This window comes from Schistocerca americana, chromosome X (genome assembly GCF_021461395.2).
Source record: "Schistocerca americana isolate TAMUIC-IGC-003095 chromosome X, iqSchAmer2.1, whole genome shotgun sequence".
NCBI lineage: Eukaryota > Metazoa > Arthropoda > Insecta > Orthoptera > Acrididae > Schistocerca > Schistocerca americana.
The window spans coordinates 653,055,280-653,070,797 of record NC_060130.1 but is presented as its reverse complement, the minus strand read 5'-3'; the positions used below and the strand labels follow the sequence as shown (position 1 = coordinate 653,070,797).

The 15,518-nt window shown below is 39.5% G+C and overlaps 1 protein-coding gene across 1 annotated transcript in view; it reads left to right on the top strand.

Moving 5' to 3' along the window:
- LOC124554758 (neogenin) overlaps positions 1-15,518 on the top strand; it is a 247,122-nt gene that overhangs the window by 82,213 nt on the left and 149,391 nt on the right. Inside the window, exons 6-9 of the mRNA XM_047128409.1 lie at positions 210-360; positions 6,808-6,950; positions 7,087-7,362; positions 7,779-8,028. Coding sequence (XP_046984365.1) covers positions 210-360; positions 6,808-6,950; positions 7,087-7,362; positions 7,779-8,028 — 820 coding nt within the window. The remainder of the gene's footprint in view (positions 1-209; positions 361-6,807; positions 6,951-7,086; positions 7,363-7,778; positions 8,029-15,518) is intronic.

Here is a 15,518-nt window from a genome sequence, read left to right as displayed (position 1 = left end):
TTCAGGGTTGTCTTATATTCAGGGTTGTCTTATATTCAGGGTTGTCTTATAGTAAGGTAAATATGGTACTTTAGAAGAGAATAACAAAATGAAAACCCTTGAAAAAAAAATGTGTGTTGAAAAGTTTGTAGTTTCAAACCACTACATTTTTTGTTTTGTTTTATATTATGCCTATCATTTCTTACAGGCTGTGTCTTTTTATTTTTCAGGTATTCATGGTGTTACACCACCTGTTTTTGTAGCACTGCCCCGGCCATCTGTTGTTATCGCAGGTAGCACTGTGACTCTTGACTGTGCTGCAGTTGGGAATCCTAATCCATCCATCGTCTGGCTGAAGGATGGAATTGCTATTGATATGTCGTATGTATGATGCTACCATTTTGTGTGTTGCTTTATTTTACAAATCCCTTTTCTGGATGCAGATATGAGAGTATTCGTTCCAAATGATGAGCTAGTACATTTCGCTAAGGCAGCACATTGTTTTCTTATATCAAAGTAGCGTCTCTCAGAGTGTCTACGTCTTCGGACAATTGGAAAATCTAGGAAAAACTCAGATTTTTTAGAATTCTGGAAATTTTTCGTTTGTTTGGTTTTCAGATAACTTTTCGTAATTTTTACTTATGAGAACTAATTTTCTAGCAAAGAATTTTACTTTAGCCCATTACTGCAGAATAACACTGAAGCAATAAAACATAAAAGATAGAAAAAACACAAAAATGAAACTTATAGCAAAATGCAGTGCACACACAAGCATCTGCTGACAGCAATATGAGTCAAAGGCTTTAGGATGAAAGCTATGTAATACTTCATAACAACAATCTGCTTTTGATGAAGTTGACGCCACAACTGTTTACATTACTTTTGTTTGATCGGTTGCCAGCAGGGTCATGTGCACGCGCAGAGCTGAAGTTGCATATGAGCAGTGCCTTCTCCTGCTTCTGGCTACTTGAAGTGTGTGTGTTAGCTGTATAAGCAGTAGCAGCAAGCAGTTGGATGCTAGTCCAAAAATTTTTTTCTTGCACGTCCAAGCTGTCAGAGCTGCACATGCACAGAGCAATCTGAGTTGTAGTGGGGGTAGCCTCCAAGTGACCTGTGTTCACATTTTGTGATTTTGCAGTATTGTCTCTGTTTGCAGCTCTCACGTCCAGTGAAAACAAAATGAATTTCTGTGGCTGGGATCTATCAAGTGTGTTAATATAAAGTCACATAATTACAGAATTAATTTAAATTTTCTGATTTTATTTTATTTCCACGTTATTGGCAATCATTAATCGTCTTGCTGCACAATGAAGTTATTTTTGTTGGTTTGCTAAAGAAATTTGGCTTTTATTAATCCGTTCTGCAGAGGCAGCAAATTTGTTTGAAACGGTGTTTCAGTCCACGTTATTGGCTAATTTTGATTGTTCACTGAATTTCAAATGCACACTTTCATCTTCTGGTATGTATGGCATAATTTCATAATAGTGAATCAAACATGAGATAATACATTACTGATACTCCATGAAAATTGGCATCCTGTAAACCACACTGTAAAGCTTAGTATCAGGCAGAGGTCTACTTCAGTGTGAATCTCGTCATATGAATGTGCACTTTTAGCCAAATTATGCATTTTAGTATTGTTTTTGAAATTACGATGCTTTTGGAGTATTCTTATGTCCTGTTTCTTTTATGCTGTAATTTAAGATCTGTTAATGGTATATACATGCGAACATATGTAAATGTTCCCTTGGAGGTGACCAAGTAATCGAATTTAGTCAGTAGTACTGAATAAAATGTTTTGTTTCAAATATATTACAGATATGCCTTCCATGAAACACTATGTTTCTCGATCACAAGATGTGTTTCAACACTTGCCTGGTCCCTCCTCTAGGCTTGACATTATTTCTTAATTTGTGCTTACATCTTAAATTTACAGAACACCATTCTTCAGTAAATTATAGACTGGCAGCACACTATGTTTTATCATTGTAATTCCGCACAAGGCTTTATTCTTACATCTGGAGTAGAATATCAACTGCCAGCTATACATGTTTTTTGGCTTCAGAGATAACCTTGTTAATTTCTTACTCCATTAGAAAAAGTAATGAAAAACTTACTGTCTTTAGTTTTAGCATATACAAACAACTGTTTTTTATTTTGTTTTATTTTTGCAAGAAACTTTTATTTCTTCTTCCTAGCTTTTTGCCGTGCTGTGTGGATCTAAACCTGATTGGATGCTAGATAACAATATTGCAAAGTATGAATAAAAAAAAAAAACTATGTTAATGTCGCCACATAGCAAAACATTAGGGTACTTTGAGTTGTAGAGTCTACTTTTGAAATGAATATTATGCCAAGGACTGCTTTCTTATTTTGTATTTCTTATCTGGATGTGATGTGATAAAACAATTGCTCTAAGTACAGTAACTCCATATGTCCTCTCCGAACATGGTGCAGTGGTCACATGCTGCCCCACTATGCACGAAATTTCAAACAGAAATGCGACAAAAGGTGTATGAGTGGAGCAAACGCCAAGCATGGGCTTCCTAAGTCATTGTGGATGCGCACGCACAGTAACACCTGTTTTCTGGTTCTCTCTGGTAACTGTTCATATGAATTTATTTCTAATGGGCTGCAGGAAAATATTGCAAATGGTGTTTGAGAAGCATTACTTTCAAAATAAATTTCCTTTTACACAAGATGAATTATGTTGTGTGTGAGAATGTGCAATGAATTTCTTAAATCACAGTATGTTTGACTGTCATTCAAAACTTAAAACTTTGAGGACCAGCCACGTAGAAAAATTTCAGGCCCAGAAGACCAACCATTTATGTCATTTTTTTAAAAATTTTGTTGGCACATTTGTGTTTGATATATCTTAAAGGGTAACATAAGCAAAAAAGGTCCAATATTATATGTGAAAGCTTAGCTTTGCTTGTAGCTATAATATATGTATATTTAAACCATTATTTTTTCCTCTTTGTGTGTTTTTGCTACTTACTGTAATGTTGCTATTGGCTGACTACATCGTGTGTCCTATGCTCTGATTACCTGTTATTGGCTGGTGAGATCACGTGATACTAGCTGTGATTGGCTGACAGAAGCACATCTCAATCTTGATTTCAGTGCTTCGGAAACCAGTGTACTGTAATTGTTGAAATTTCTATTTATACTTTTGTAATAAGAAAGTGTGCAGTGAACATGTCACTACACATGAAAGATCTTTCCAAAACATATTGTTTTTTGCTATGTTTAGTCTCTCAAAGTGCTGGAAAGTTCTACGCTGGTTTATAAAACCTTTAGCATTCAAAAGATTAAAAAGTTTTACAGCTCTGAGGGAAAGTATACTGTTACTTAACACAGAAAAAGTGTATTTTCACACTACAAAAAATGTATTTTGACCCATGAAAAAGTGTTTTTTTAACCAGAAAATCTGAGATTCTTTTTTCCTCTCTTGTCTGTGCATACACCCTGGTCTCTGTTTACAAGAGTTACTTTATATGACTCTGTATAACTTACTGGTAACAGGTCTGTGAGAACATTGTGGCACTCTTTGAACATCTACTACCTTTGATGTACTTTTTATTCAATAACCATTACTTTCAGCATGTACATTTGGTTAGAATGGGAAGTGTTTTGTCTCCATTGGTGCTCAACAAGTGGAAAGAAAGCACTATACTTGGCAGCCTAAAAACCATCTTGCTTTTATGTCTGTGCTATGTGATGGCATTTGGGGTCTGCCCTCATGAAGCAGACATATTAACCATGTTTCTTCAGCATCTGAATTTAATTTTATTATTCAGGTTACAATGATGGTAATAGAAGATTGCACATCATTGTTTTTGGACATTTTTGTATGAAGGAAACACAGCATAACACTTGATATTAGCATTCACAGATAATGCATTTGCACCAATCTACATATGCAGACTATGAGTTGTCACCACCCTCCACACTTTGGTGTTGTACTGTGTACTTCTAGTCCAGAGAAGATATATTTTTCTGGTTCAAAATCTCTTATGGTTCAGCTTACACTTGCAATTATGATTTTTGTACAAAAATACTATTCAGAAAAACAAATTCACTACACATTCCAACTGAAGCTAGTCCAGTACACAGAAAATTTTGAAGAAATGGGAGCACCCATCATCTTGACGTTCTTACTGTAATTGAGTAAATCTTCAGGATCTAGAAAAATATTTAATAGACACAACATTAAAAGTGTGTTTCATACACCTGTACAGCTGAGGAATTTGCTGAGTTATGTCAAAGGTGATACCATCCCTGTGCCATTTCAACATTCTTGGACTGAATTGTAAAGGAGATGACACATATTTATATTAATGTGAACTTCATAAGTGAGCATTCTAAATTCCAATGAAGCACAGCCTGCAACCCTGCATTTTCTACCATCAAATCACGACAAACTTGACAAGAATTTCTGTCACATCATAGTGTAGGACTTACATAGCAGTCTATGTTGTTTTAGCTCCTACCCAAAAGAATGCCTGATAGCAGTACTGGTGATGCTGCTGGTGGGTAGAAGGGCTCACCTCTGTTGTCTGTAGAGGGCTCTTGACATACTTCTCTGTAGCCAGTCTGATAGGATCTGAGTTGTCCTGCTCTCTGTGTGTCACAATCCCTCGAAGGTGTGAGGCATTTTTCTCATTGAAATGTTTTGAGCTACGCAATTTGACCCAGCAGCAGTCCTAAGTACTGTAAATTTGGTAGAGCTGCTAAAAGAGTCTGAAGTGTTACAGTTCTAGGATGAGAAAGAAGCGACAGCTTATTCTTGTAAAAAAAATGTCAAAGTCTTGCATGTAAGTGGACTTGCATATGGTAGTGTGCTCCTGATTAGGTATATTAAAGGATATTGCTCTCAGATCTGCCACCAGATCGCATGGTGAGAGCTTCACACTATTTTATTGAAACAATTAACTGGGACTCTCACTTAACTGTCCACCACCGCTGCTACCTACTATGCATCACTTTGCCCAGGTCATGATTCAAAATTTATGGGTTGTCCACTATTTTGTGACAGGGTGTCTATTGGAAAGTCTTGCCTTACTCATTGAAATCTGCTGTGACGAAGGGACAGCTGTGTATGAATCCATACTCCCTGTAACGGTACAATCTTTGTCTTCGTATAGATCTTATGATGCACATTTGTAAAGTAATGTTCTTTATTACTCCCCCTGCTTTATGAGTAAGTGTCTGTAGCATTATTCCTGCACTTTCTAAATGTTTGGACAGTATTGACATTCTACATTGGATTCAAATCACATATACAACTTCTTTTCAGAGAATGTTGTCGTCTTTGATAGGGTCCACCAGTTTCTTGTGTACTATTTTGGCACAAAGGACACGTGTGTTACCCTCAAAGTGCAACAGAAAGGTACATGGTGGAAGTCTCAGTTCTTTCACAGTGTTCCCGTGGCCTAGACTTGCTTCAGTTGGAATGTGTGATTAATTTGTTGTTGTGAATATAAGTTTTGCTGCAAAACCATCCTAGTATTGAAACTCACTGGGAAACAACACATACTTTCTGGACCATAATGTGCAATGCACATCCACATTGTGCAGAATATTGACAGCTGAGTGCATGCTAATACAGATCAGTGTTAGTAGATTTGTGATAGTTACCGTATTCCAGCATTTTTTCAACTTACCTTTGCACTAACGTTGCCAGAAATTGTAATTTACAATCTTTTTGTACCCCTTTCCTAAACTGAATAATTGTATGGAGCAATTTTAGATGTTGATCTATTGACATAATCATGTGTTTTCAACAGCATTTGAAGTGAACAGTCGAAGAGATGTAAACAATTCACACGGTCATAAATAGATTGCCCCTGGACATTTAAAGTTGAAGTCATTTTCAACAAGCATAGACAATACTGACATTACAGAATAAATCTTTCACTCTGCAGTCAAATGTGTGCTGACATATGGGGCTGATACACATACCCATTTCTTTTCTGGTAGTACTCCGACCAGATGACCTGTTCAGTCATGACTCACCATAGGTTAAATTCTACTAACATATTTTTCCTACTTTCCAACTTTTTGGAAGCTTACCTGCAAATCTTGTTGGACTAGGTATTTCTGACAAAAGTGAAGGATCTGAATTTAGGTCCAGGTCTAAGACAAAATTTTGATCAATCAAGTCATTTTTATAACTCTGCATTTGGAGGAAAGAATGGCATGGGCGGTGGCTCCCACTCTTTCATTCTTCCACGATGACTTCGTGGTGTCTTTTGCCACTTAAAGCAGTAATTTTAACAAGGCATGCACAGCAGCAGCAATAGTGACTTTCATTCCAGATGCAGAGTATAACAGTGACCATCAAAACACTGGATGATAGTTCACAATTTACATGGCTAGTATACATAGTCTTTTATATAATTTTGTGTTATTTACTAACTACCTTTCCTATCTTTTAAGCATTGAAAGTTATTACCTTACTGACTCTCTTCTGTGGTCATGTTCGCCTGCAAATCGTTCATACTTGTTATCCTCATTTGGCTCAATATTTCTCTAGTCACATCTAGACAGTATTAATTTGTGCTTTTCATCATCATTAGAATAGACCTGTGTGTGTGTGTGTGTGTGTGTGTGTGCGCGCGCGCGTGCACGTGCATGTGGAAGAAGTATCATGCTGTTTTTGAAGTGTGGTAGCAAATTGTTAACAGACACTTTAGCAGTTAAGTTCTCTCATGGTTATGGCAAACTTTTGTCTTACCGCACCCCACTCTCTTTCTCCCTAAGCCTTCATTTGCTCTGTAAATTACTTTTCTCATGTATTAATATTTTTTTCCGTTGTTGAAGGAATTTGGATAGCCGATTCCAAAAAATTGGTCAGGGCAGTCTTCAGATATCTAATGTTCAGGAGGCAGATGAAGGAACATACCAGTGCCGAGCTGAAAATGGAGCAGATTCTGTAGATGCTGCAGCCACCCTTGAGGTCCAAGGTAATGATACATTTTTATAGATTTTTCAGTCTTACATAGGATGTACACAGAAAATGGAGAATTTAACACTGAATATAAATGGAAAGCAGTAAAATACCAGGTTGTTTTGTATAATGAATTACCTCCTTTATGTCAGTTCCACCACATTTTCTGAAGCGGCCTGCTGATACTCATGCTTCTGAGAAACAAGATTTGGAACTTGAGTGTAAAATGTATGGCAAGCCAGAGCCTAAGGTACATTGGGAAAAGAATGGTGATGTGATATGGCCAAATGAATACATTCATATGGTTAATGGCTACAACCTCAAAATTCTTGGCCTGATGACAATGGATGCAGGAATTTTCCAGTGCATGGGATCAAACCCTGCGGGAAACATTCAAGCAGCTGCTCAGTTAACTGTATCACAGTCAGGTATGACTTATTTCCTACTTTCCAAACCATTATTCATTTGTATTGTATTGTATATTTTCCTTATATAACAAATTATATAAATGTAAATAATATTAAAAATCTATATTGCTGATTTATTTTAAACACTTATTTTTACGTGAAACTATAAACAAATGATTAATTTTTTTTCTTTTTGTTTCCCCTCCTTCCTGCATTCTTTGCTTTCCATCTTCATGGGCATTTTCCTCACTAACTCTCCTTTCCTGTACAAAAACTTCATACTTTTAATTGTTTTGTATCAATTTCATTTTCCTTACTAACTTTAAAATAACTTTTTTTCGATTAACTCAAATTCTTCCATCAATTATCTGTTAAACTTGTAACCATCATATCCAACCCTTTTTCCTGTTTATTGCAATTGTTTTGCATGTTAACAGTGGATTTCCATGACAACTCTCTGTCTCATTCTGACGTTGTACTAACAAATTTCACCCAATCCCCACATTCAGCAGCCCCTCCCATAGATGAAGAAAGGGCACCAGTGCAAGATGTTCCATCAGCTCCACAATTCCTTGAAGCAGTCATTGTTTCCACGCGATTTGTTACATTGAGCTGGAAACCTCCTGCAAATGCTCGGGGTGAAATTCTTGCATACTCAGTTTATTATCGGCGTGAGGGATCACAAAGGTGAGTAATTAACTAAATTTTTGATGTACAGATTTGCAAAAGACTTCATGTTTAATACTTTTCTAACGGTAGTCTGAAATGTAGCTATGTTGTTACATGTGTAATAATTAATTATCTATTTAATTAAAAAAATAAAATGAAATAGAAGAACATGATTTATGTAATTGTCTTAAAACTTCAATACATGCATATACTTGGTCAATTTGAATAGGTGATAATTTGCATTATAATAGTGACAATACATGGTTCTTCTGTGCAGCACATAGATCTGACTGCTTGTGAGGAGCAGCAGAACCTACCAAAACAGGTTGTTGGTTTTGTCCTATAACATAATGATGATGTGGCATGTGATGCATACATGTGCAAATGGAAAGAAAACAGAACACTGATACTATTTCTTCTGCATCCATACTAATTTTTGAAATGTAGGTTGTGATGATGTACTGATCTTTAGCACAGCACAAAGTTTAGGTTAGGCTCAAAGATGAAAGTTTGGTAGTGATTTGGCAAAGTCAGCGATTGGGAATACAAAATCTTATATTTGATGACAAACTGATGTGTTGCATAGCACAAGTCTAGGTTAGGTTAAAAGGTGACAGTTTGGTTGTCAGCCGGCAGAGCAGCATTGAACACTTCAGTTAATGTGCGTGTAATAGTTGAAATTGGTAAAAATATGATTGTATCTGACAATAAGAATTATTATATCATGAAAAAAGTGTTTGTTTGAACTGATGAATCTTCCCAGATAACTGCACATTAGCATGCCCCTTTAGGGATTCAGGGAGGAGTGTCAGTCCCGGATCGAATCTACCTGGCAAATTAATGGCAAGGGTTGGTGTGCTGTCCAGCGTGGATGTGTTTTTAGGGGATTTCCTACATCTGACTAGGTGAATACCAAGCTGGTACCTATGTGCTGCTTCATCTACACAATTTGAAAATATTCTCAGAATTTCACATGGGTCAACACTAGATACTGATAAATGGGGTACACAAATCTCATCCCCAGGAGGGGGTGAAGGAGTTTTGACAGGAAGGGCATCTGGCCACCGTCTACAACTAATAAAGTCAAATTCAGAACAATATGCCAATACCATCAAGAGACAGAATAAGACCAGGAATAAGAAAAGGAAAAGATTATTGGAACTGATGAAGTAAAGCATATATGAATGTGTAAATACTTAAAAAAAACTGACAGTGGAGTGACATGATCCTTTAAATTATTAGAATCTGTTTGCTAATTACTGAGAATTAGTGAGTATTTTCAGTTTTATGAGAACAAAGTCTTGTGTGGTGCCAAATATAACACATTCTTGGACTTCTTTCCATGTTAGTTCAGGGTAAAACCTCAAGCTTTTCATGATTACCCCCATTGACTTCGTCAGGTGCCACTGGTTGTCTAAACTGCTGCTGTGGTGGCATTATATAGCCCTTAGCTGGTTTCTGATTGGTCAGTAACTACACAATGCTGTTGCAAATGATGTCAGTGTCTGTACTGGGGGTGCCACCACTCCCGTAGTAGCAAAAACATTGTGATGAATATCTCTGTCTCTTCTTTGCATTGAGAGCTTGCTTCCATGCACTGCTAAGATTATATCCACTGCCACTGTTAAAGTTCCTCTCACACATTCTTGTGTCTAGAGCCTCTTTAATTACAGAATCCCTATATATAGGAGCCTGGGACAAAACTTTTGTTTCAACAAACAGTATTTTGTGTTTGTTTATGAGACTCTGCTCAGCAACTGCAGATTTATCCAGTTCTTGATTTTTAATATGCTATTGATATTCTGCACAGCAGTCAAAACAGTACAGATGGGCTGACTGATGTAATTGCTTCCACACTCACAAGTGATGTTATAAATCCCAGGGATTCTGAGGCATCTTCTTTTGTACAGATTACCTAAAGTCCATGAAGAAGGTGTTCTATTGAGACCAGTTGTTAGTGCTATTGATTCTCCAACCTATAGGCTAGCCAAATATATAACTAAGTTAATGACTCTGGTGGCTGACCGCTGCGAACATCACATCGAAAGCTCCCATTGACAAAATTAAATAGATAAGCGTTGGTCCAAATGATATTTCAGTCAGCGTGCATGTGGTCTCACTGTTTGCAAAAGTTGCTGTGGGGGATGCGTTGAAACTGTTGGCAGAGCATTTTCCTCCTGAAATGATAAAGTTTTTCTGACATGTTATGATGACCACCTACTTGTTGTGAGCCAGCAAATTTTATGAAATGACAAATGGAAAGGCCATGGGTTGTCCATCGTATCCAGCACTAGTCAACTATTTTATGGAACATTTTGAGGAACATGGGCAAAATTTAGCTCCTCTTTGTCCATCTTTGTTTTATTGTTGAATGACACATTTGTGGCTTGGCCACACAGTATAGAAGCTCTTGAGCGCTTCTTAAGCACATGAACAGTGAGCACTCAAACATCAAGTTCACTGTTGAGATAGAGAAAGAAGGAAGGCTGCCCATTTTAGATATTTTGGTACAATGAAAGTCGAATGGAAATCTCAGCCACTCAGTGCACCACAAGCTGATGTACACTGATTTATATCTTAATGCCCAGAGTTTTCGTCATTTGGTCCAGAAGAGACCAGTTTTAAATATGTTGGTACACTTAGCAAAAACTGTCTCTGATGAGGACTACTTGGATTCTGAAATTAATCATCTGAAGTACATGTTCTGAAAGAATGGCTATGGTTCATATGATGTGAATTGAGTGTTCTCCAAGAAAAAGAAATGTGAAAATGTTGAACATTCATGTGATGAGCCACCAGTTGTATTCCTTCCTTTTTGCAGCACTACATCGAGCAAAATTGGCTGAGTCCTGGGAAGAGAAGGTGTAAGACCTATTTTCCGATCTCCTAAAAAGATAAAGGAGATGCTACTCCCCGTTAAGCACAGTCGTGGCCTCAGAATCTGTGGGAAATGTGTCTTGAGTGTATCAGTTATGCCACTTACTGCTCCTAATTAATAACTAGACTGAGATGTATTAAGGACCACGTGCAGGCAGAACACCTGTTTATAAAGTGATGATGTATTCCTGCACAGGTTTTTTCTTGATCAAGCAGGTGGAAGCACTCAGGACTGTGTGCCATCATTCCCCTGTGGTGATTTTGGACTTCCTTGTCTAATTTAATTCCTGACTAGCCTTACTTTCCCCAATACTTCAATCTCTCTTGTCAGATGAAGGAATCTCCTATTGCAAAATCATTCAGTTTTGTCCTATATTGTTCAAGAATGTTTCTGTTGTTATCTTAGAAGGTTAGTTGTGTCCATTTTGATGTGGGAGATGCTTTTTCTAATTGCTTTGTAAGATTTGGCAACTCGTGAAGTAGTGCAATGTGTTCTAATCCCCATCCAGTGGACATACTACAATAGATATTTAAAAGCAAAAGATAGAAATGCATTGTGATGTGGACAGTGTACATTGTAACATCCCAGCAAAATGCACAGAGTAATGTGACTGTTCTTTAGTGAAAGTAATACTGGGTATCCCAAACATCTAATTTCTTGTGAAATGTATAGACTGTAACCTATTATTTCAGAGTCACAGGAGTTAAGAGCACTAAGATTTGTGTCAAAATTGGTAAACAATAAACCCTTGTCATAAGTTTTATGAATAGGATTGCATTGAGATCAGAGGTGAGTGTCCTTTTCAAATACTTGCAATGATCAGCAGGTGGAAAATCGAATCTTCATTTAATTGTGTTCCCAGATTGGCTGTCATAGTACTGAGTTCACATGATTGTTCAGCAATTAATTTGTAGTACAATATGAGAATACTCAGAAGACTGAGTCTGTGACTTTGCACTGCATACTTGCTGTTGTGCATTGAATGTTCTAGGTGTGTTGCAGAAGAGGATCGATGCAATTGGATAGGAGCTGTTGTAGTACAAATGAAAGTTATGGACATGTAGCAAAGGCTGTATGCTATCACACCAGTGGGCACAGTTGCTGAGAGGAAGAGAGCCAAATCTGTAGTCATGGGTTTCTTGCATAAGAGCTGGGTTGGGTTTCTTGCATCAAAGCTAGGCTGTCGTAGCACTAGTTACGCTTTATAGAAGAAGGCTTGCAAATCTATAATCGTAATAGTGTTGATGATATCACAATCTACAGTGCAGCCTAAGTCGGTGTGCAAAATTACAGATAATTTTGGCAGTAGCAGAATAACTGAGTAATATACTGAACTGTCTCTTGAGCTTCATTGGTCACATAATAACGAGTCCTCGTGGTGACTCAGGGTAACTGTGTGGATTTGTGTCATTGGGCACTCTGGAGGCATGCTGCCACAGAAATTACATTCGTGTTGAGTAGATCATGGCTATAACAACTGACATGTTATCAGTAGTTTTGGAAACACTACCTCCCTCAGTCATTCCCTGATTTGTTGAGGAAATGGTTCAAATGGCTCTGAGCACTATGGGACTCAACTGCTGTGGTCATAAGCCCCCTAGAACTTAGAACTACTTAAACCTAACTAACCTAAGGACATCACACACATCCATGCCCGAGGCAGGATTCGAACCTACGACCGTAGTGGTCGTGCGGTTCCAGACTGTAGCGCCTTTAACCGCTCGGCCACTCCGGCCGGCTTTGTTGAGGAGGGGAGGAATTTATGACAATTCAGTGCAGGCTCCATTTTGGTATTCTCAGTAGTCAGCAGCATGGTGCTGGTGGTGGCATGTAGTCAACTTCCATTGGCCCATAGGAAGGGTGACAGTGGAGTGCTACTGTGCACATCAGCCTGAAGCCATACTAGTGAGTGCTGGAAATGACCATAACTTACGGGGTGCTTGCAGCAGCAGCAGCTATTGGCTGCACATAGGAAGCCGCATATGCAAGCACCTACCCTGTATGGCCATTAAATAATAATGCCACAGTTGTAGGATACTGTAGCTTGGGTTAAACGAAACTGATGGCCATTAAATAATAGTGGCATAGTTGTAGGATACTGTAGCTTGGGTTCATCCAAGTTAATGATTATGTGTAAATGCTCAAAGATAAGTGGCCAAGCCATATCTGTGTGACTGGCACTGGATAGGCTCTTATAGCCAGTGCCACAGGAATGCTGTAGTGGATGGTGCTATTGTCCATGTAGGATCTATATCACACTTTTTTTCACCAACTGTTGTGGATCTTCATAATTTAGAAACAGAGTCAGTGTTACTTTGTGGCTGTCTTTCACTACCGGTACCCTTTTTTGTCTGCCCTGTAGAGGAGTACATGATTCACTGTCTTATCACTAAATTTAGGGTTATTATCTGGGACCAAGGTACCACACAGAATCTTAGCTAGTAGTTCTGTACTCTCGGTTATACTCCAAGTCTTCCAAACCAGAATGTTTGCATCAGGAAAAGCTTCAAGGCTACCACAATCCACATAACTGCCCCATACAACAGCCAAGGTCAACCAAGTACTACCTCCAAACACAGCTGAGACATCACAGGTAAATTGCATTAGCAGTCCACGGAAGACACATGGACCTTCAATAAACTGCTGCTTATTGAACTGCCCACTAAGGTCAATGTTTACTGCCTTCAAAGACTTATACAGAGGAACACTGCGACACCAACACCGACAATGATAATGTCAAACACGCATTGCAGCGTTATGTTAATACAAAGTGACGTTGACAAAGAAAGCGGCTTATCCGGAACCAAGGTACCATACAAAATCTTAGCTAGTAGTCAAACATGCATGTCAATGTGGAATGTAACATGCCACATGCTGGAGAATGCAGTCCAAACTGTGGCAATAAGGGATGTAGTTAATGGAAATTACTGATTGATTACAAAAATTCCTTATCTATCTGGAAACAAGCTACTTCGTGCATGTTGCAACCAGTGTCTGAACCTAAAGAAAGCCACAGAAAGGCATCTTTGTTAGGAGACACTAATAGATCATGCCATTTTGTCCACAAAAATCTTCGAGATATTGGGCTGTAAACTGATGGTCATTAACAAAAACAGTAGTGAGGTGTAAGTCTTTATCACAAAAATCTCCATTGTGGCAGTTGTTGTGGTCTCAGCCGTAGTGGACAACAAGGTCTCCACATAAAGAAATTAATTTGATGCATCGATCACAATGAGTCCCAGTAAATGCTGACAAAATTGAAATTTAGATGTTGTCAGGGTTCTGTTCGAACTGACCATTGTCATTATAAAGAGATATGGCATATCAATGTGGAATATAACATGCCACATGCTGGAGTATACAGTCCGAAACTTTGCCAATAAGGGATGCAGTTAACGGAAATTACTAACTGATTATAAAAATTCCTTATCTACACTCCTGGAAATTGAAATAAGAACACCGTGAATTCATTGTCCCAGGAAGGGGAAACTTTATTGACACATTCCTGGGGTCAGATACATCACATGATCACACTGACAGAACCACAGGCACATAGACACAGGCAACAGAGCATGCACAATGTCGGCACTAGTACAGTGTATATGCACCTTTCGCAGCAATGCAGGCTGCTATTCTCCCATGGAGACGATCGTAGAGATGCTGGATGTAGTCCTGTGGAACGGCTTGCCATGCCATTTCCACCTGGCGCCTCAGTTGGACCAGCATTCGTGCTGGACGTGCAGACCGCGTGAGACGACGCTTCATCCAGTCCCAAACATGCTCAATGGGGGACAGATCCGGAGATCTTGCTGGCCAGGGTAGTTGACTTACACCTTCTAGAGCACGTTGGGTGGCACGGGATACATGCGGACGTGCATTGTCCTGTTGGAACAGCAAGTTCCCTTGCCGGTCTAGGAATGGTAGAACGATGGGTTCGATGACGGTTTGGATGTACCGTGCACTATTCAGTGTCCCCTCGACGATCACCAGTGGTGTACGGCCAGTGTAGGAGATCGCTCCCCACACCATGATGCCGGGTGTTGGCCCTGTGTGCCTCGGTCGTATGCAGTCCTGATTGTGGCGCTCACCTGCACGGCGCCAAACACGCATACGACCATCATTGGCACCAAGGCAGAAGCGACTCTCATCGCTGAAGACGACACGTCTCCATTCGTCCCTCCATTCACGCCTGTCGCGACACCACTGGAGGCGGGCTGCACGATGTTGGGGCGTGAGCGGAAGACGGCCTAACGGTGTGCGGGACCGTAGCCCAGCTTCATGGAGACGGTTGTGAATGGTCCTCGCCGAGACCCCAGGAGCAACAGTGTCCCTAATTTGCTGGGAAGTGGCGGTGCGGTCCCCTACGGCACTGCGTAGGATCCTACGGTCTTGGCGTGCATCCGTGCGTCGCTGCGGTCCGGTCCCAGGTCGACGGGCATGTGCACCTTCCGCCGACCACTGGCGACAACATCGATGTACTGTGGAGACCTCACGCCCCACGTGTTGAGCAATTCGGCGGTACGTCCACCCGGCCTCCCGCATTCCCACTATACGCCCTCGCTCAAAGTCCGTCAACTGCACATACGGTTCACGTACACGCTGTCGCGGCATGCTACCAGTGTTAAAGACT